The following is a 23,680-nucleotide window of genomic DNA, read 5'->3' on the forward strand; positions in this document are numbered from 1 at the left end:
TATGACATTTTATTTTAGCCCAATCTACCTCATTGCTTTCAACCTCTTTGCTCAGGGTGTCTATCTGTCAAACGACTAGTAGTGGAGCCAAAACTGATCCGTGTGGGAATCTCTTTGTGATTTCTCCCTAGTCACCTTTTTTTCTTTTCCAACATTGTTTTGCATTCTGTTTGCTAAGTGTGATTCAAACCGGTTGTGTGCAAATCCGTCATTTCCGTGAATAACAGTGTACAGGAAGTGTATTCTTTCTCGGAAACTATCCGGAATCGGACATATGCCCATATAAGGTCTCTTGCTTCTACTGAGAGGTCATGTGATATCCCGGAATGTTGACCATTCCTCCAGGGATGCCCTGCGTAAGTCGTCTGGATTTATCCGATACGGTTGCAACATTTCCGTTGCTGCCTCTATTCGACGGGCTTTTTGAACGGGATGAGCGGTCTGGAAACTCATCAGACCTTATTCAAAATGTCGTGAACGATGTTAAAAACTGATGCATAACGATGGTGTTCGAGCACGAAGGCCTCCATTTTTCTTGCAATACTCGGTTCTTCACAGAAAGAGATAGTCTGCCACTTCCTTCTTCATCATTCAGAGTTGTTCTCCAGGTGCAAGTTACGGTTTCTCGTGATTACCGCTAGACGTCTCCATGGTGCAGCTAGCTCGCTCGCTTGCTCGTCCATTGCGTCTGGGCGAGATAACAATAACACAGCAAAGAAAGGAGTTTTTGGTTCTATGTTTCGATTCGTACAGTTCAATTACAGCTGTGCAGCGTAATTTTCTTAGAGAGTACATGATTGCAAGTCGTACAGCGTGAGGGGTGTACGGATCCTCATTGCTCCATTCCCGTCATCACATGATATCCGATGGTTTGTGAAAGCGTGTGTCTATGTGTCCTCGCTTTCAGAAACTTTGGCTGAGCTGCGGCGCCGCATAGCAAATACAGTGACTTTAGTAAATACATACCTGCTTGCGAACGCTTTGGACGAGTTTGATTATCGTCTGGAGCAGTGATAGACTGCGCCCCGAATCATGTACCGAGCGGCTCGCGGTTCTCAGCCTTTTTTTATAATTTAGCAACTAACAACCTAATCCAAAACAGGCCTACTAACGTTAAGAGCTTCTTAAGAATGAAGTTTTTCTACTCAGTAACAAACAAACTCAGTGATTTTACAATATGTGCATAGTTTTAATTGACGTTTGTGAATTAGGCCGTGAGCTAAGTCGGCCGCTTACGTCACGGGCAGTGGGATAAGTAACGTGGCCAGTCAGGGGTCAGAGAACGTGGGAAGGGGAAAGTTCTATTGTTTTTCTTCCAGTCCAGTAATGTATATTTTGACACAAAAGTAACATGTATTAATGAATGTGGCATTATAGAAACGGTCATCTTCAAAAGCGGCACTTTTTTGTAGCAAAGAATATTAAATCTAATTAAGACTGTTGTAATACAACGGATTGAATAGAAGATAAATGAGATTCCGAACATATGTGACCATGTCTCATATTGCATATTACACTTAAATATAAGTGCAACTATTGTTATTAATCAATTACTCACCTGCTCACACAAACATTTCGTCAGGCATTTATCATAACTTTGAGTTCATCCAGGGTGGCAGCCGTCTTAAACAAAGCACAATCGACACGGAGATCCTCGAATGTTTCCTACATTTAACGATCGGTATTTGGGCACGGCAGTGAACTTATCACATCCTTACTATAACTACTCTACTGTAGGTTCTTAACGTAATAATTTATGTTCGTTACCAGTAAGATCGGCACATAAGCGGCTCGAGGTGCCGCCCCACATTGTCATTGTTGGCTCTTGAGCAAATATGTTTGACGACCACTCGTCTGGATGTTTGTCGTATTTCTCATTCAGAGCACATTCAGCGTTTGTGAAATGCAAATAAAATTCGATTCTAAATGTAATTGAGGAAAGTACGCCAAGTTAGTATGTACATGGATGCAAAAGATATACCTTTGTAAATTTGGACGGTTCTTTTGCAAATAAAAAGTTCTACGCGAAAGTTAAAATTCACCCCTAGTTTCCACCTTCATTCAAGATACACTCTTGTGAAATCGTATGAACCTTATTGAAACACGCTATACATTCAAAGGCACGAATCCCAACAGCGGTTACGCTAGCCTATTCTTGTTACTTTTGTTAGGTTAGTACAGTGTGAAACTTTATTTTTCTCGCACATTGCAGGCCAAGGCATCGTCTTCCGCTGATTTAGATTATGAAAAAACTCGAAGAACTCTTTGCCCTATGACAAGGCGCAATAGGGAAGACAATAGCGTGGTGGTATGGAGACCAAGATTACAAATGCTAGTCTGACCATTTTACCTACATTTTTTCAAGTGAATTTTAGGATGTTTCCTTAAAACAGACGGCGTCAGATTTCGTACCTCATCTTTATTCAACTGAGATTGAACTGAATTAGCTGTTCCGATAAGTAAAACTATTAACAAGTGGGGCGTGGTATATATAATAGTTGTAACCTCTACCTACAACATGTTATGAGTGTTCTTTTGTGCTTAATCTTCATAATCGACTGTTCTGCAATATTATAATTGCAGAAATTTCTCTTTGTCCGATGCCTCAGCTGCTGATATGAGTATGAGTATGTAATCTACTCGAGTGATATTAAAGCCCTGAGTTATTTATTTATTTATTGTAGTCCACTTTCTTGGTAATAACACTGAATCGTTACACATATGTGAATCTATATGACGATCTTAACCTTTTCGAATTATACTGGGTGGCCCAAAAAGGATGGTCGGATTTGAACTGCGTAGTACCATTGAAAGGTGAGGAGGGGGGACCACTGCCGGCCGTCTGCAAGTCGGCCATTACACCCAGTTTGCCACGAGATGGCGCAGTGGACGGTCGAGCATCGTGTTTTTGCTGTGGAACAGTTTTTCAGAAATGATGAATCGTTTATTACTGTGCAACGATTGTTTCGACAACGTTTTGGTGTAGCGCGTGATGGACCCATTCCAGATCGCAGATCCATATCACGTTGGGTGACTGCATTCCGGACAACAGGGTCTGTCAAAAGTGGTAAATCTACAGGGCGTACACGTACAGCAGTTACTCCACAGAACATTGATGATGTTAGAGCGTCAGTGCTGCAAAGCCCGCGTCGTTCCACTAGGCGTCGTGCTCAAACTTTAGGCCTCAGCCGTAGTTCGTTGCAGTGTATTTTAAGCCGTGAGTTACAGTTTCACCCATACAAAATTATGATCACGCAAAAGCTGTATGATCGTGATTTTGAGCAGCGAAGACGATTTTGTGAATCAATGCTTGACATTTTGTACTCTAATAATGATGTTGTGCTTCTTATGTCAGATGAAGCCCATTTCCATTTAGACGGCTATGTCAATAAACAAAACTGCAGGTATTGGGCAGCAGATAATCCCAGAGAATTGCACCAAAAGCCTCTTCATAGTGCTAAGGTAACAGTCTGGTGTGGAATTTCAAGATTGGGGATTGTTGGTCCTTATTTATTTGAGGAGAACAACGCTACAGTCACAGTGAACTCGAAACGTTACGTTAACATGCTACGTAGCTTTTTGGTGCCGAAACTGCGAGAGTTACATGTAAATCGAGATCGAATTTGGTTTCAGCAGGACGGGGTCACGGCCCACACAGCCAATGACTCCATGTGTGTTTTAAGGCGGATGTTCCCCCACCACATCATCTCGCGTTTTGGAGATGTCCACTGGCCCGCGAGATCACCTGACCTCTCAGCCTGTGATTTTTTTCTTTGGGGATACCTAAAGTCAAAAGTCTACGTAAAGAAGCCCCGAAACTTAATTGATCTGAAGGAGGCAATCAGTGCGGAAATTATGGCAATTCAAGAAGAAACAGTAGTGAAAGTGATGGAAAATTTCGAGGAAAGACTTGTGGAATGCATCACCGAGGAAGGACACCATCTTCCGGAAGTCATTTTCCGTACATGATTTTTTGTGGTTAGTTCTTGTAATTGGGTGCCTGGGAGCATTTAGTTACGTAATTGAATAAAATTAATTTGTAAAACTGATGGAGTTATAGTTATTTAAAATGTGACCATCCTTTTTGGGCCACCCTGTACATCCTGAATACTGAACTAAGATGATGGTGTCAGTCACACTATTTTTCCTTATCTCTGTTTGTTTCTATTACTATCGCTCTCATATTTAGACAGCTACCTATATTCTGTCCTGTATGTGGTTATACTATGCATCTTTCTCCACTTTCAGTCGTATTCCTTTATGGTGAACAGAAAGAGACTCATAATTTTTCGTCATTTCAGCAGTTGACTAATTTTAGTGTTACCTTTATCATCCACTGCTAACAGTCGTATTACAACAAGATGCGCTACTACTACAATAATACGTAACGTAACTATTACAAGGTACAGGCTTCATTCCTACTGCTGAAAATTGTATTATTTCAATTTGACTGATGAAATCCATTTGTAGGATATGTGAGCATCCAAACTTGGCACGTAATAATTCCTTGGAAAAGTCTTCATCTCTAATTACTTTATTTATGACGCATTTAGAGTAATCATCATCATCGTCAAATAAGTGTGGTAAAGCTGCAATTTGCGTGAAAATGCTATGAGACAACGCGGACATCTAGACGCACTTTTAATAACTTTACTTATGTCTTGACCACAGTCTTATTTTTCATCAACCTTACGCGTTTCGACTTTCCGTCATTTTCAAAGACTACAAAAATACAACATAAAACTAGTATCAGACGATTGATAAGAGACATGTTACAATGACTAGAATGTTGCTTCCTAGTTTACCATTACTACGTCAGTCACAAAAAAACAATAGATACAATGTATCACGTGAACATTCTCGAGCACGGACTGCTACCAAGTGAAAATTTTGAAAGTCAAGTGGACTAGGCCGCCAGGCGGCGTTGGGTGCGTGGTACAGGCTGCAATTTGTTTTTGTTTGCAATCACAATTTTCATCGTTACAACGTATCAAATAATTTCATCATTCAATATGGGAGCTACTTACAATGTTTTACAAAAGATTTTACTTTACAAAACAATGTGTCACAGTTCAGAGCGCGCTGTTTGGCGCTGAGGCCAATTGTCAGTTGACAAACAAATATTTAGTTTTTTTTACAGCTTACAGCATATAAACTACTAACATCAATAAATGTTTATAAATATTTATGAAAAGTTAAAATTATATAGATTAGTAGAGGGTTGTATGGGCACTGATTTAAGTTGGATCCTTAAGGTACCATACATAAGACCTCCTGTAGTTGTTTCACGATAAAATTGTTTTCTGTAAATAACAAACATTGTAGACCGCGTGTCGACGAGTCAGAGCGCAACATTTACATTTCACTGTTTTCTCGATTTTTTCTTAGGTATGCTTCCGACCATCTCTTTACTCGTCCCTTATTGGGTCACACGATCGTAGAGCTATCGGACTTCGTTCGCTTTCCCTACGTTAGACTACAGGCCACAGTACTCTCTACCGTAGCTATAAGATTTAGAATATCAAATTCCTCGTTCATTGTAATTATGTCGTAAACGGTATTACCTCATATAGCCTTCCTAACACTGTCCACTGTAGCTTGAGGTAGGGTACATTTCCTGAGGCATGATCTGGTGTGTCGATTTGACGACAGTCACAGCTGGTCATTGCCCTCTTACCAGTTCTATCCAGGTATGTAGAAAATGGCCCCTGTCTGGAAAGGTAGCGCATCAGTCCCCTACTTATGTTATCTGAAGCCTTTCGTTTACAATAGGAAGAGGTATTGCTTCGTAACGGTGTAAGTGATGTCGCCAGTATGTGTGGGATTACGGTAAAAAAGTAAACTCTCGTTCGATAACACTATTTCGGAATACATTAGTTGCCTAAGAATAAGAAGAGCATTTAAACTGTCGATCATTTGGGCAGGAAGAGATAATTTAATTTACTACACTTTTTTCCCTTCCTTTAGGAAAAGCTGTAAACAGCCGAGAAATTACCGTCAGTAATTAAGCTGGCGAGACGGGGCAACGCTAATTTCGCGGGACGCCGAAGTTGCAGTTTTTAAAGTGGCCACCCGCCGCGTTTATTAAGCGCGACTTTAATTCGGAGGCCGGGATATTGGGTTTGCGCGTAGTTCGCCCTCAGCCCACCGCGCCACCACGGCGCTTTTTATTTTCGTCGCCGGATTTCATCCAACTAAACCACGAACAAAAATTACGTTGGTTATACGGGTATTAATTATTGATATTAACATTGTCACACTCGCACATCGCGGGCCGTAAGCACGGGCCGTAACAACAGGGCAAAAATAATTCGGCCGTCCCGGCGCGGCGCGGGTCGGCGCGCCGGTGGTATATTTTTGATCGCGCCGGTTGCGGTGACGTGGCGCGGCCGTGTTGGAAATATATTTATTTTTTTATAGTTTGCGAGCGGCGCGGCCGCAATCCCGCTGTGCGGCCGCCGGCCTGACGGACACCCCCGCACGCTCCGCCCCCGCCGCCCCCAGGACGGCTGCTGTGGCGGCGGGCTGGGTGCCCTGGGACCTCCGCCGCCGCTGCCTGCACCAACGCTGTCCCACTAGCCCTAGTTTGTATCACAGTCCCAGTCTCCCATTCACCCGATTACGGGGAGGGTCGGACAGCACGAGACACGCAAGCTTTCTCAATGTTAAGATATTTCCTGAACGTAGTACCGGAGCGTTCTTCACACTCAAAAATACCATGACACGTTACTTAATGTATAGAAATAAAATTGCAAATGTTCGTTTCTTCTAAATCGTTTATCTATGAAAGAATCAAGAAAGCGTCGCCTGTCCTGATTCAGAGGAAACCACTCAGCCTGCAAGATCTCGGAAATCACAGAGGTGGGATTATTGGTAGTTGGGAGCTCCAACGTTAGGCAAGTTATGGGGATCCTTAGGGAAAGGGAGTGGAGTCATTCCAGATGTGGAAAGGGTCCTCCCGGATGCCACGAAGAGCACAGGGTGCAGCCAACTTTAGGTGGTTGCTCACGTCGGTACCAATGATGTGTCACTTTGAATCAGAAGAGATTCTCTCTGGTTTTGGGCGTCTAACAGAAGTGGTAAAGGGTGTCAGTCTTGCTTGCAAGATGAAAGCAGAGCTGACCATTTGCAGCATAGTCGACAGGACCGATTGCGGACCTCTGGTACAGAGCCGAGTGGAGGATCTGAACCAGAGGCTTAGACGGTTCTGCGACAGTGTAGGCTGCAGATTCCTTAACTTGCGCGAAAGGGTGGTTGGGTTTCGGGTTCCGCTGAATAGGTCAGGTGTCCATATACTCAGGGGTGGCTACACGGGTAGCAGGGGCTGTGTGGCATGGACTGGGCGGTGTTTTAGGTTAGAGGGAAAACACAAGAAGGGCTTCAGTCACAAAGGATCCAGGGCGAACACAGGAAGAACGTAGATACAGGAACCATTGGTATAACAATTGTGAATTGTCGTAGCTGTGTTTGGAAAGTGCCAGAGCTCCTAGCGCTAATAGAAAGCACTGATGCTCAAATCGTTACAGACACTGAAAGTTGGCTAAAGACGAATTAAGCTCAGCCGAAATTTTTGCGAAGAAGCTGACGGTGTTCCGAAAGGATAGGCTAAACACGGTTGCCGATGGCGTGTTTGTTGCTGTTAGAAGTAGTTTAACGTGTCGCGAAATTGAGTTAGATATTTTCTGTGAGTTAGTATGGGCAGAGGTCATTGTTGGCAACCGGAATAAAACAGTAATAGGATCCTTTGACCGACCTCCCAATTCAGATGAAACAGTTGCTGAAGGTTCAAAGAAAAATTGAGTTTCATTTCAAACACGTACCCGACTCATACGGTAATAGTTGGCGGTGACTTCAATGTACCCTCGATATGTTGGCGAAAATACATGTTTAATTCCGGAGGTACGAATAAAATATCATCCGAAATTGTGCTAAACGCATTTTCTGAAAATTATGTCGAGCAGTTAGTTCATGAGCCCACGCAAGTAGTAAACGGTAGTGAAAACACACTTGACCTCTTAGCAACAAATAATCCCGAGTTAATAACGAGCATCAAAAACGATTCAAGGATTACTGAAACAGGGTTGCCGCAGTGAGATTAAATATTGTAACCCCGAAACCCTCCAAAAATAAGCGAAAAATATACCTATTCCAAAAAGCAGATAAAAATTCACTTGACGCCTTCATGAGAGACAATTTCCACTCATTCAAAATTAATAATATAAGTGTAGACCAGATGTTGCTTGAATTCAAAGAAATAGTATCGCCAGAAATTGAGAGATTTATACCAAATAAATTAACAAACGACGGAGCTGATCCTCCTTGGTACACAAAACAAATTAGAACACTGTTGCAGAAACAATGAAACAAACATGCCAAATTTAAACAAAGTCCCCAAGATTGGCGATCTTTTACAGAAAGAAAGTTAGCGCGGACTTCAATGCGAGATGCTTATAACAGTTTCCACAACGAAACTTTGTCTCGAAACCTGGCAGAAAATCCAAAGAGATTCTGGTCGTATGTGAAGTATGTTAGCTGCAAGAAACAATCAATGCCTTCTTTGCGCGGTAGCAATGGAGCTAATATCGAAGTCAGTGCTGTCAAAACTGAGTTACTAAACACGGCCTTCCGAAATGCCTTCACAAAAGAAGACGAAGTAAATATTACAGAATTCGAATCGAGAGCAACTGCCAACATGAGAAACATAGTAGTAAACATCCTCGGAGTAGTGAAGCAACTTAAATCACTTAATAAAAGCAAATCTTCTGCTACAGACTGTATAGCAATTAGGTTCCTTTCGGAGTATGCTGATGCATTAGCTCCATACTTAACAATCATATACAACCGTTCGATCGACGAAAGATCCGTACCCAAAGACTGGAAAGTTGCACAGGTCGCACCTAAATTCGAGAAAGGTATATTCACTAAATTACAGGCCCATATCGCTAACGTCGATATGCAGCAGAATTTTTGAACATGTATTGTGTTCGAACATTATGAATTACCTCGAAGACAACGGTCTATTGACACTCAGTCAACATGGGTTCATAAAACATCGTTCCTGTGAAACACAACTAGCTCTTTATTCACATGAAGTGCTGAGTGCTATTGACAAGGGATTTCATATCGATTCCGTATTTCTGCATTTCCGGAAGGGTTTTGACACTGTACCACACAAGCGGCTTGTAGTGAAATTGCGTGCTTGTGGAATATTGTCTCAAGTATGTGACTGAATTTGTGATTTCCTGTCAGAGATCACAGTTCGTAGTAATTGACGGAAAGTCATCGAGCAAAGCAGAAATGATTTCTGACGTTCCCCAAGGTAGTGTTATAGGCTCTTTTCTGTTCCTTATCTATATAAACGGTTTGGGAGACAAACTCAGCAGCTGTCTTAGGTTGTTTGCAGTCGACGCTGTGGTTTATCTATTAGTAAAGTCATCAGAAGATCAAAACAAATTGCAAAACGATTTAGAAAAGGTATCTGTGTAGTGCGAAAATTGGCAATTGACCCTGAATAACGAAAAGTGTAAGGTCATCCACATGAGCGCTAAAAGGAATCCGTTAAACTTCAGTTACACGATAAATCAGTCAAATCTAAAGGCCGTAAATTCAACTAAATACCTAGGAATTACAATTACGAACAACTTAAATTGGAAGGAGCATATAGAAAATGTTATGGGGAAGGATATCCAAAGACTGCGTTTTACTGGCAGGACACTTAGAAAATGTAATAGATCTACTAAAGAGACAGCTAACACTACGCTTGTCCGTCCTCTTTTAGAATACTGCTGCGCGGTGTGGGATCCTTACCAGATAGAACTGACGGAGTACGTCGAAAAAGTTCAAAGAAGGGTTGCACGTTTTGTATTATCACGTAACAGGGAGAGAGTGTCACTGAAAGGATACAGGATTTGGGCTGGACATCATTAAAGCAAAGGCGTTTCTTGTTGCGGCGGAATCTTCTAACGAAATTTCAATCACCAGCTTTCTAGTCCGAATGCGAAAATATTTTGCTGACGCCGACCTACACAGGGAGAAACGACCACCACTATAAAATAAGGGAAATCAGGGTTTCTACGGGAAAAATACATGTGATCGTTCTTTCCGTGCGCTATACGACATTGGAATAATAGAGAATTGTGGTGGTGGTTCGATGAACCCTGTGCCAGGCACTTAAACGTGATTTGCAGAATACCCATGTAGATGTAGATGTAGATGTAGATGTAGATGAAAGACCGACTGACCCCAAGACACACGGACCAATATGCCTCATTAACATTCTGGCAAAGGTAGAGTAGAGATTGCTGTGTGACAAACTTCACTCGTACCGGCAGCTCTTCGGCCTTAATCCACACAGTTTGGTTTTTGAGCACGTAAATCCATCGAAGACGCAGTAAATAGGGCCATAAAAATGACGCAGACAGTACATGACAAATAAATAGAAGCAATCCTAATTGGCATAGCTAGTTCTTTCGACAACCTTTGGTGGCCGGCGCTGTTTACAAGACTTCGAAAGGTGAAAATTCCAAAAGCTCTATCCAACACCCTTAGAGATTACTGTAAAAACAGGATAGGGGAATGGAAGGTTATTAAGAGGGTAGTAAAGGGTTGTCGACAAGGATCCATATGCGGACCGATTTTCTGGGACATAGCCATAGAACCACTACTGAATGCCCTAGAAGACAACGACGTGGCTAACGAGGTGATTGTGTACACTAATGATCTTATGGTCATGATTTCTGCAAACTCCAGGTCCCAATTAGAGAGTAAAGCCGCGCGGCTCCTTGCGTTCATCGGCGAGTCGTGCATGAACAACAGACTCACAATGGCAACAAACAAAATTGTTTACCTACTTCTAAGAGGCACACTGAAAAGAAATCCAGTTATAAAATTCAACAACATATCTATAAAAAGGAAAACTTGGCATTTATATTGACGAACATTTACACTTCAACGAACTTGTCAAACTGACAATTAACAAAGCGACAAACTTGTAAGACTGGACACTATAAGATACAGACTACCTCTTCAGACAATGAGGACGTATTACACAGCAGTCTTTGAGTCAATAACTTGTTTTGCGGCTAGTGCTTGGACACATCGATCATGCTTAGGTCCGCATACAGCCACTGTGGGGAGCGGCCAAGGGAGTGTTCTACTCAGAATCTCGGGGGCTTTCGGCACGACCTCGACTGAGGCACTGTGCGTGGTACTGGGAGTTTTCCCTATAGACCTTACAATTCGCCACAGAGCAGCTGCATACTGGCTGAAGAGGGGAAGACGCGACAAAATAAGAGAAATAACTGGACAAGCGGAAATAAACAATTGGAGAATTGATACATAGCACACAGAATGGGAAACAACTGATAAGGGAAGACGAGTCTATGATTTCTTCCCCAGTATACGAGAGGGGATGAATTTGAGGTACATAAATCCAACACCCATCATTGTGTACTTTCTCACGGACCATGGCCCATATCCTGTACATCTCCACAGTTTTGGCCTAAAACAGACTCACACTTTTTTATCAAAACTAGACATGATTGTTTTATTGGGATTGTCGCTACTGTTCTTTGAATAAAAATACGGCATTTCAGTCTTTGATCGCTAGTTTTGATTTTCAATGACCGGTTTCGGGCTAGCTGCCCATCTTAAGACCTGTTAGATAAAGTTAAAAATATAATTAACGAGAGAGATATAGCTACTGATATAACTGTCTTAGTTTACAAAAAGAAATTTTGGAATGTATTATTGTAATTCTGTCAGAGACAGCAAAAGACTTGGAAGAGTAGTTGAACGGAATGGACAGTGTCTTGAAAGGAGGGTATAAGATGAACATCAACGAAAGAAAAACGAGGATAATGGAATGTAGTCGAATTAAATCGGGTGATGCTGAATGAATTAGATTAGGAAATGAGACACTTAAAGTAGTAAAGGAGTTTTGCTATTTAGGGAGCAAAATAACTGATGATGGTCAAATGGCTCTGAGCACTATGGGACTTAAGATCTGAGGTCATCAGTCCCCTAGAACTTAGAACTACTTAAACCTAACTAACCTAAGGACATCACACACGTCCATGCCCGAGGCAGGATTCGAACCTGCGACAGTAACAGCAGCGCGGTTCCGGACTGAAGCGCCTAGAACCACTTCGCAATGAGGGCCGGCTACATCCGTATTATTCGGAGATCAGGCGCACAAGTGGACGATGAATGATGCAAAAAGAAGAAACTGAAATGATCCTGATTTACGAAGAATGTAGGAGAAATTTTGAGGTTGCTGTTGCCGTGTACGCCGAGCATTTTCCAGATAAAGGTCATTCCCGTTCGTTCTTCGACAAGGTTGTGAACGCCTTTATGTCTGATGGCAGCGTACAGACCGGCAAAAGGAAACCAGCAAACGTGTTACAGGAGAAGCTAATGAAATAACTGTACTAGCATCAGTGCAACACAAGCCACGGATAACCGTCCAGCAATTACACTGAGATTCCGGTATGTCCGAAGACTGTCACAATACTGCATCGTCATAAGCGTCATCCATAGAACGTGTCCTGTATCAAGAACTTCATGGCACCGATTTCCATAAGTGCGTAGTGTTTTGTGAATACATTCTTCAATAAATACAAACGACCCTCACGTTCTTTGCCGGGTCACTGTTTTCCGGTGAGTCTACAGTCATAAACTATGGTAGCGTTAACAGGCGTAACATGCATTACTGGAGTACAGACAATCCCCACTGGTTACGGCAAGATGGCCATCAACGTATTTAACAAAATTAGAATTATATTAATACCTTCAGCAGCGACGGGCATTGATATATATCAACGGGGATAGGTGAAAATGTGTGCCGCGGCCGGACCCGAACCCGGGATCTCCTGCTTACATGGCTGACGCCCCATCCATCTGAGCCACCTAGGGCGCAGAGGATAGCGCGACTGCAGGGACTATCTCTCGCATGCCTCCGAGACCCACATCCTCACCTTGTATGTCCACACACTACATTCGTAGTGTCCTACCCCAACACACTCATTACTCGTGGAAGACATTCTTACCAAGTCCCGTAAGAACTCAGGGAATATGTGTGCATCCGCACAGAAGAAGAAGGTCAAGGTCGGTATCGCCAGAACTATATATTTATATGGGTATGGTGTCTGTTCTTGCAGACATGTCCGCAAGAACAGACACCATATCCATATAAATATATCAGCGTCTTTGGTCAGTTAACGTTTGTTGTGAAAATATTGGGAACAAAATCATTGGTATGCATTTTATGGACAGCATGTTGAATGCACGCAAATGTCTAACGTTTTTGGCAGAAGAACTACCGGCACTACTGCAGGATGTTGTCCTGGATGTTCGACAGCGTATATGGTTTCAGCATGACGGTTAACCAGTGTATAACGCAACTGAAGCACGGGAGATATTAGACTATGTTTACACTAGTCGGTGGATCGGCAGAGATGGCCCCATTAATTGGTTCGCTAGGTGGTCGGTTTTGACGTCTCCGGATTCCTTTCTGTGAGAAGACTTAAAGGATACGATGTACCATCAAGAGCCAACAGGCTGTGAAGACACTGTCGAAACGTCTGTGCAGACATTCCCAGAGGTATGCTTCTGTCCTGTGTACGGTCATTTGGAAATCGGATTACTAAGTGCATTAAAGCTGGCGGTACTACATTTGGACAGCTACTTTGATTGGAAAAGTAGGGTAGTGTTCGACCTTGAGCCACGGCCACAGCGGCGCGTCGAGATGTCCTTTGTTCGATATGCCGGAGGAAGACAACGTTGCGAATGGGGTTTCCAATTAGAGATTTGGAATACTGGCCTGTCTTACCCTCCCAGCATGCAAGTGGGTACCCCGTGCCATTGGATATTCAAGGACGATTGAGTAGCATGTCGTAAATTACAATAGTATACCGATTTTTATTTCTTCGATTACAGTGCCATCTGTGGCGAAACGAAGATTTTGCTGATTTTGGTATAGAATCGTAATGTGCAATAAAACGGGGGTTCCCATTAAGGATTTCAACGTTGCCCCCGCCACCGACGCACGGGGTAGGGTGGGTGGTCGTCTGTGCTGTCATTGGTTGTCCCCTCCGAGACAAACAAATTGGAATCATAACTATTAAATCATCCGATGTCTATTTTTCGAAATATTTAAATGACTTCAGTTAAAATGAACTTCTTATATGTATTTATATACCATGTGGCTCTCCAGAAGGTATATACACTGAAAAGTCAAAGAAACTGTACACCTGTCGAAGTGCCGCAACACGACGTGGCATGGACCCGACTAATGTCTGAAGTAGTTCTGGAGGGGACTGATACCGTGAATCCTGCAGGTTTTTCCATAAATCCTTAGGAGTACGAGGGAGTGGAGGTCTCTTCTGAATAGCACGTTGCAAGGCATTTCAGACATTCTCAATAATGTTCATATCTGGGGAGTTTGGTGGCGAGCAGAAGAGTTTACACTCAGGAGTGTGTACCTGGAGCCACTCTGTAGCAATTATGGACTTGTGGGGTGTCACATTGTCCTGCTGGAAGACCATCGGAATGCACAATAGACATGACTGGATGCAGGCGATCAGACAACATGCTTACGTTCATGTCACCAGTCAGAGTCGTATCTACAACTGTACACGCCCCACACCATTAAAGAGCCTCTACCAACTTTAACATTCCCCTGCTGACATGCAGGGTCCATGGATTCATGAGGTTGTCTACATACCCATATACGTCCATCCGCTCGATACAATTTGAAACGAGACTCGTCAGACCAGGCAACATGTTTCCAGTCAACAAGAGTCCAATGTCGGTGCTGACGGGCCCAGGCGAGGCGTAAAGCTTTGTGGCGTGCGGTCATCAAGGGTAGACGAGTTGGCCTTGCCTCCGAAAGCCCATGACGATGATGTTTCGTTGAATGGTTCGCACGTTGACACTTGATGATGGGCCAGCTTTGAAATCTGCAGCAATTTGCGGAAGGGTTGTCATTCCGTCCCGTTGAACGATTCTCTTCAGTCGTCGTTGGTCCCATTCTTGCAGGATCTTTTTCCGGCCGTAGCGATGTTGGGGATTTGATGTTTTATCGGATTCCTGATATTCATTGTACAGTCATGAAATGGTCTTACGTGAAAATACCCCTTTTCATCGCCACCTCGGAGATGCTGTCTCCCATCGCTCGTGCGTCGACTATAACACCACGTTCAAACTCACTTAAATCTTGGTAACCTGCTATTGCAGCAGCAGTAACCGATATAACAGCTGCGCCAGACAGTTGTTGTCTTATATAAGTGTTGTCGTACACAGTGCCGTATTCTGCCTGTTTACATATCTCTGTATTTGAATATGAGTGCCTATAGCAGTTTCTTTGGCGCTTCAGTGTAAAAACACGTACGTATTCTAATCCAACGCTGTGTCAACATTTCAAAGCAATCAGTGAAGAACTGTCGAAGATTTAAAGATTCTGAACAAACGAACATTTACTTCTACATAAATAACAATGTAAATGTTCCTTTGTTCAAAATCGTAGACCTCCGAATGTTCTTCTTCGTCTGCTTTAAGATTTAATAGTTAAGATTTTTACTAAATCTATTATATAAGTAAATATGTAACACGCAAAGTAAGTTATTACCAAAATTCTCAAAAAGCTCTTGACTGATTCACTACACTTTTTTCAGAATAATCTGATGAATATTCTGACGAACATGGGCTACATATTTTAAATATATATGATATATACAATATATAAACGATTAACATTGTTACCAAAAATTTCAAAGAGTACTCAATGCATTTACTTCAAATTTTTACACGTTACTTTAATAAACGTATGGACATTATACAACTTTATATTTATAAATTAGTTAGCAAACACAAAAGTACTTTGATTAGCTACTGCGTCGTAGTTATGTGGTTGCAGTGTCGGATTGCGGAGTGGGAGATCCGTTTTCATACCTCAGTTGTGCCCCATTTTTTCGACAAAGTTATGAAATAACCGTCTTGTCATTGACATGTCCGTTCGCTCTATTCAATTTGTGTCTGTGTGGTGATGAAACGCCGTCTGCAACAGCGAGGTGTGAGGAAGAGACCACCGGACGTACAGTACGTATCTCCTATTTGTTCTTCACAAGTACCACATGTTACTACTCTTGTGATCCGTTTTCATTCTTGAATTCCTTTGTCGCAACATAGTTCTCACATCCGTTTATTTGTTGTTTTCATTTCTATGCGAGGTCTATGCGGCATCTCACCTGCTCTCACTATTCATCTCATTTACTTGCAACGGTAATATATTGTTAGCACGTGACTCATACTCTATAACCAATGTATATTATGATAATAGCCAAGACTATAGAAGGAGAACAAACACGCCAATGACTGAGCAGGAAGTTCATAGTTCTGTTAAAAAAAGGCATGAAGATGATTTGAACTCTGATCTGCCAGTTTGCAGTCCAACACCGTGATCACACGACTACCACGCCGTGATTCTTGCACTTCACTCGATGCTGCACATCAGAGACCAGTGTGGCCTGAGCTCTCAGTTGGTGCACATTGACAGCGCAGAAAGATACGTATATAGCTTCTTTTCTGTGTTTACTTCGTAGATTCTTACTTAAATTGCGTGTGAGTTTCGTATAGGAGGTGCAATTTCGAGTTTTAGTTACTGTAATCGTAAATTCGGGCAGGTTGTAGCGCAGTCGTTAGACATTTGTTTTGTTTTGGTACGTCAGTGGCACTTGTCTGTCTAGTAGGCTCTCAGAGACCAGTGTGGCCTGAGGTCCCAGTTGGTGCACATCGACAGCGCAGAAAGATACGTATATAGCTTCATTTCTGTGTTTACTTCGTAGATTCTTACTTAAATTGCGTGTGAGTTTCGTATAGGAGGTGTAATTTCGAGTTTTAGTTACTGTAATCGTAAATTCAGGCAGATTGTAGCGCAGTCGTAGGCATTTGTACAGGTTAGTTCATACATTCTTTGCGTGTTTCCCTTGCGTTATCTAAGCACGGACTCGTGTTTCAGTAACTGTTGTTCAACATCGATTAGAATGGACAGGGACTGTGATTGCTGTGTTCATATGAGGGCTGAGTTGGCATCCCTTCGCTCACAGCTGCAGGCGGCGCTGACTTCGGCCGCGCAGCTTGAGGTTGTTGCCAATGGGCACCACTATGGGAAGCAGGACTTGGGTATCACGGGGATGTCAACCTCGCCCCGTCTGTCCCCAGGTTGGTCTGCCGCTGTGGTTGCCCCGGTTGCTGCCCGCAGTGGGGCTGAGACCTCGCCTGTGGTTGATTGGGAGGTCGTTCCAAGGCGTGGCAGGCAGCGGAAGACGTCCCCGGAGGCTGATCAGAAAGCCTCCCTGGTGCGTCTGACAAACAGATTTCAGGTACTGTCTCTGGCTGAGCCAGATGCAGCTGCCTGCCCTGTTTCAGAGGATTATTCGCAGCCTTCAAGGTCCGGGCAATCAAAGAGGGTGGGCTTATTGGTAGTTGGGAGCTCCAATGTTAGGTGCGTAATGGGGACCCTTAGGGATATGGCGGCTAAGGAGGGGAAGAAATCCAGTGTGCACTCCATGTGCATTCTGGGTGGAGTCATTCCTGATGTGGAAACGATCTTTCCGGATGCCATGAAGAGCACAGAGTGCAGCCAGCTGCAGGTGGTGGCACATGTCAGCACTCATGACGTGTGTCGCTTTGGATCTGAGGAAATTCTCTCTGGATTCCAGCGGCATCTGATTTGGTGAAGGCTGCCGGTCTTGCTTACGAGATGAAGGCAGAGCTCACCATCTGCAGCATCGTTGACAGAACCGATGCGGACCTTTGGTGCAGAGCCGGGTGGAGGGTCTGAATCAGAGGCTCAGACGGTTCTGCGACCGTGTTGGCTGCAGATTCCTTGACTTGCGCCATAGGGTGGTGGGGTTTCGGGTTCTGCTGAATAGGTCAGGACTTCACTACACTCAGCTGGCGGCTACACGGGTAGCGGAGGCTGTGTGGCGTGGACTGGGCGGTTTTTAAGGTTAGAAGGCCTCGCGAAAGTACGGGGTGGGCTGCAATCTCAAAGGGTGCATGGCAAATACAGGACGTGCTTAGATCAAGGAACAGTCGGAATTGTAGTTGTAAATTGTTGTAATTGTGCTGGGAAAGTCCCTGAGCTTCAAGCGCTAATAGAAAGCGCAGAAGGTGAAATCGTTATAGGTACAGAAAGCAGGCTAAAGCCTGAAATAAGTTCTGTAGAAATTTTTCCGAAGTCTCAGACGGTGTTCAGGAAAGATAGATTAGGCAGAATTGGTGGTGGAGTGTTTGTGTCAGTCAGTAGTGGTTTATATTGTAGTGAAGTCGAAGTAAATACTCTGTGCGAATTGGTATGGGTGGAGGTTATACTTAACAGCCAAACTAAGTTAATAATTGGCTCCTTCTACCGACCCCCAGACTCCGATGATATAGTTGCTGAACAGTTCAGAGAAAATTTGAGTCTCGTAACAAATAAATATCCCACTCATACGGTTATAGTTGGTGGGGACTTCAACCTTCCCTCGATATGTTGGCAAAAATACTTGTTCAAAACCGTTGCACAAGAACGATGTTTTCTGAAACCATGGTGATTACGTATCAATTGATCGTTCCCTTCGAGGTGATTCATAATGTTTGAATACAGTATATGCTCCAAAACCCTACTGCAAACCTACGTCAATGATATAGGTCTGTAGTTTGATGGATTACTCCTACTACCCTTCTTAAACACTGGTGCGACCTGCGCAATTTTCCAATCTGTGGGTACAGATCTATCGGTGAGCGAGCGGTTGTATATGATTTCTAAGTAGGGAGATATTGTATCAGCGTAATCTGAAAGGAACCTAATCGGTATACCATCTGGACCTGAAGACTTGCCCGTATCAAGCGATTTGAGTTACTTCGCAACCCCTAAGGTATCTACTTCTAAGAAACTCATGCTAGCAGCTGTTGGTGTTTCAAATTCTGGAATATTCCATTCGTCTTCCCTGTGAAGGAATTTCGGAAAACTGCGTTCAGTAACTCCGCATTAGCGGCACAGTCATCGGTAATAGTACCATCGGCACTGCGCAGCGAAGGTATCTTTATTCGCACGAAGTAATGGCCGCTATCGACAGGGGATCTCAAGTTGATTTCGTATTTCTAGATTTCCGGAAAGCTTTTGACACCGTTACTCACAAGTGACTTCTAGTCAAGCTGCAGGCCTATGGGTTATCGTCTCAGTTGTGCGACTGGATTCGTGATTTCCTGTCAGGAAGGTCGCAGTTCGTAGTAATAGAGGCAAATCATCGAGTAAAACTGAAGTGATATCAGGTGTTCCCCAGGGAAGCGTCCTGGGACCTCTGCTGTTCCTGATCTATATAAACGACCTGGCTGACAATCTGAGCAGTTCTCTTAGGTTGTTCGCAGATGATGCTGTAATTTACCGTCTAGTAACGTCATCAGGAGACCAGTATCAGTTGCAAAGCGATTTAGAAAAGATTGCTGTATGGTGTGGCAGGTGGCAGTTGACGCTAAATAACGAAAAGTGTGAGGTGATCCACATGAGATCCAAAAGAAATCCGTTGTAATTTGATTACCCGATAAATAGCACAATTCTCAAGGCTGTCAATTCAACTAAGTACCTGGGTGTTAAAATTACGAACAACTTCAGTTGGAAAGATCACATAGATAATATTGTGGGGAAGGCGAGCCAAAGGTTGCGTTTCATTGGCAGGACACTTAGAAGATGCAACAAGTCCACTAAAGAGACAGCTTACACTACACTCGTTCGTCCTCTGTTAGAATATTGCTGCGCGGTGTGGGATTCTTACGCAGCTCGTGGTCGTGCGGTAGCGTTCTCGCTTCCCGCGCCCGGATTCCCGGCTTCGATTCCCTGTGGGGTCAGGGATTTTCTCTGCCTCGTGATGACTGGGTGTTGTGTGATGGCCTTAGTTAGGTTTAAGTAGTTCTAAGTTCTAGGGGACTGATGACCAGAGATGTTAAGTCCCATAGTGCTCAGAGCCATTTGAACCATTTTTTTTGGGATCCTTACCAGGTGTGATTGACGAAGGATATCGAAAGGGTGCAGAAAAGGGCAGCTCGTTTTGTGTTATCACGTAATAGGGGAGAGAGTGTGGCAGATATGATACGCGAGTTGGGATTGAAGTCATTAAAACAAAGACTTTTTCGTCGCGGCGAGATCTATTTACGAAATTTCAGTCACCAACTTTCTCTTCCGAATGCGAAAATATTTTGTTGAGCCCAACCTACATAGGTAGGAATGATCATCAAAATAAAATAAGAGAAATCAGAGCTCGAACAGAAAGGTTTAGGTGTTCGTTTTTCCCGCGCGCTGTTCGGGAGTGGAATGGTAGAGAGATAGTATGATTGTGGTTCGATGAACCCTCTGCCAAGCACTTAAATGTGAATTGCAGAGTAATCATGTAGATGTAGATGTTGAGCTTGGATGGTTCACTGTTTCTATTTTGCTTAGTTTTTCATAGTTCAGTACACTTTTTTCCTGTTTTCACGCTTGATCTGTATTCAGTTTTTGACGGGCTGTCTACTGGGCCATGTTACCACTAAATTTTAGGGAATGTGCGATGGGGAGTTTCCCTTGTGAGAAAGAAAGACGTTTTAAAACGTAATTTATGTTCTATTTTTCACCACTGTTGTACATCACTTCATGGATTAGGAATTAATTCGTGCTCTATGTAGATCAGCAAACATTAAAACATGTCGTCTTAACATTATTAATAGCAGTTGAGGAATACCTGTCTACGGTCCGTATGAATAGGCGCTGAAATGAACTTTCTTATCATTTACGCATCTCTCAGCTACAAAAAATTTCTGTAATTCTTAGTTGGAAGTTATGTATCATTTTCGCTAGCCCTTTGTTGTTGTGCTAACAAAAGACTTTTGACCAGTTAGTTTATAAAGACATTGTAGACTTTAGTTTTAAATTCTACAGTTGTGACAGTATGCGAATTGTAGCAAAAATTATAGAGACAGCTATTATTAAAAAGTTGAAGGTGGTTAACTATGGTCTCACGTAATATAGCGAAATTTGTGACACAGGGAGCCATAAAATTTCAAAAACTACCGGAACAGACCAAAGATTTGGATCGACTATGTAGGACACATAGGGATGCTATCACCTACCCTTTTCAACCTCTACTTGCAAAATATGATTGGACAATGCTCATTAGATGACAAAGGAGTAGAAACTGGAGGAACAAGAGTAGGGTGTTTGAGGTTTGCTGATGACATGGTCCTTCTCGCTACAGGCGAGAAAGAATTACAGGATTTAGTGGACACCATTGAAGCTAACGGAAAAAAATATGGAATGAAAATTAACACAAAGATAACAAAAGTATTGGTACTAGGAGGAAATAAAGAAACAAAAATTGTGCTCAATGGAGAAGTATTAGAACAGGTGCAAAATTTTATCTTGGAAGCAGGACAGCCACCGACTGGAAGTGAAGCACAGAAATTAAAACAAGGATAGCAATGGCAAAAGAGGCATTTTATAAGAAAAGGAGAATTTCCTGCAGCAGTCTGGACAGAGAACTCAGGAAAAGACTCAAAAATATCTTGTATGGAGTGTTCTTCTGTATGGCGCTAAAACATGGACTTTGAGGAAGAAAGACAGAGAAAGGCTGGAGGCTTTTGAGATGTGGACATAACGGTTGATGGAAAGAATAAGTTGGATGGACAGAGTGAAAAACGAAGAGGTACAGAGAAGAGTGGGAGAGAAAAGACAGTTACTAGATGTAATAAAAAGAAGAAAAAGAAATTGGATCGAGTATATATTAAGAAAGAATGACGGACTGCTAAAAACAGTTTTAGAAGGTTATGTAGAAGGGAAAAGGAAGCGGGGAAGGAAGATATTCCAGATACTGGATGACGTGATGAACGGTACAGCATCAAGCAGCCTCAAGAAGGAAGCAATGGATCGCAGAAAATGGAGAGGCAAAGGACCTGCTAACATAGCAGAAAACTGATGATGATTATGTAGGACACGACCGGAGGGAGATGAAACTGACGGAGGGTGACACACATGGCCGGATTAAATGGAAAGAACGGGTGTAAAGCATTAACCCTGAATAATACACGGAAAGGTGCAGAAAAAGAAAAGGAAGACGATGAAAGACTCCACGCAGCGAATTATGATTTTCTTTCAGGTTTCCATAAACACTATCATTATTCCATAAACGTTCGGGCGTGTATCTGGAATAGTATTATCTCTTCTTCCAAAATTTCGGCTGATAATCTTATAGCCACCGGCAATGTGACTCGCTGGCAGAATTTATACCACTTTGCACAACACTGTGGGGTACAAGCGCGTGTATCAGAAGTAACACTTTAGGCAACAAGAATATTAGTTACAGGTAAAACTTAGCGCATGTACGAGTACAACAGAGCTAGGCACAGTCAGCAAATCGACAGTGCTTACGAATTATATGGCTTACCGTTAAAATGAATGGCATATGTTAGACTGCCGGGCAGTGAAGACTCAGAACAAAAATTCCTCTTAGGGCGCAGACGTGAAATATGTTGTTTCCATGATTTGTCTAGCTGGTAACCCTGGTCTCAGCAGTATTTTGGCTTTACGTAATCCTTGGAATGACCAGCGGAAATAAAGCATTCAGCCACTGGTAAAAGGCACGTAGGGCAAACAATACACGTTGTGCAGCGGACAGTGTGATCCATCTTCTTCAGTCGAAGAAATCTGCAGTGGCTGAACATTGTATTTTCACTGGCCACTCCATGTATTACGGGAAAGTCAAGATACTGGTCATAGCATCAAACTACTGGAACTCCGAAGTCAAGAATGCAGTGGGAGTACAATACGCAGACAACCTGCCCAGACGATATCAGGGGTTCCAACTAGACAAATCATGGGAACAACACACTTCACGTCTGCAATCTCTTTACTGCCTTCCAGTCCAACACGTACTATTGACTTTAAGAGTCAGTCACATAACTCGTAAGCACTGTCGATTTGCTGACTATGCGGTTGCTTTGTTTTACTCTTACAAAAACGCATAAAGTTTTATCTGTGACTGACACTCTTCTTAACGACAGTGTTATCTCTAACCCCCACGCGTTTACTCCACAGTAATGACAGAGTCCAAGACGATGAGTCGCGGAACACCTGCCGTGTTTCTGCAACTTTGCTACTGCCGCGCTGCATGTATAAACACACTGTGAAACAATTGTGTATTGTGGATATAGAATGGAGAAGCACATTGGAAATGCAAATGTCGTCTTATCTCGGAACCTATAGTGGTGCTGTGAACATGGAAAGGCTTTTTATGATGTGTGATGAAATAATACTTTCCGATGCTGTGTGATACTGATAACAGAGAGAGTGACTGCAGCCCATTCTCTTTCTTCAGAGAGGATTAGTGTAACTTGTACTGACAGATTTGCATAAGAAGTCAAATCCACAAAAGGTATAAGGCAGGTTTATTTTCGCAGCTGATGTTTATTTATTCATTGAAAAGAGAATGAAGGAGTTAAAGGTTTAGTCTTGTTTGAGTCCGCCGCTCGCGGTGCCGTTCTCGCTTCCCGAACACGGGGTCCCGGGTTCGATTCTGCCCCAAGATGACTGGGTGTTGTTGTGTCGTCTTCATCATAATCATTCATCCTCATTACGGTAAGTTCTAGGGGACTGATGACCTCAGAAGTTAAG

General features: G+C 43.0%; 1 protein-coding gene across 1 annotated transcript in view; it reads left to right on the forward strand.

Annotated features, from left to right (window-relative positions):
- LOC124613566 (mucin-7-like) overlaps window positions 1–23,680 on the forward strand; it is a 116,886-nt gene that overhangs the window by 80,652 nt on the left and 12,554 nt on the right. Inside the window, exon 2 of the mRNA XM_047142281.1 lies at window positions 6,421–6,584. Within this exon, the coding sequence (XP_046998237.1) occupies window positions 6,421–6,584 (164 nt within the window). The remainder of the gene's footprint in view (window positions 1–6,420; window positions 6,585–23,680) is intronic.

The sequence above is a fragment of the Schistocerca americana genome, chromosome 4, assembly GCF_021461395.2.
Source record: "Schistocerca americana isolate TAMUIC-IGC-003095 chromosome 4, iqSchAmer2.1, whole genome shotgun sequence".
Classification (NCBI taxonomy): Eukaryota; Metazoa; Arthropoda; class Insecta; order Orthoptera; family Acrididae; genus Schistocerca; species Schistocerca americana.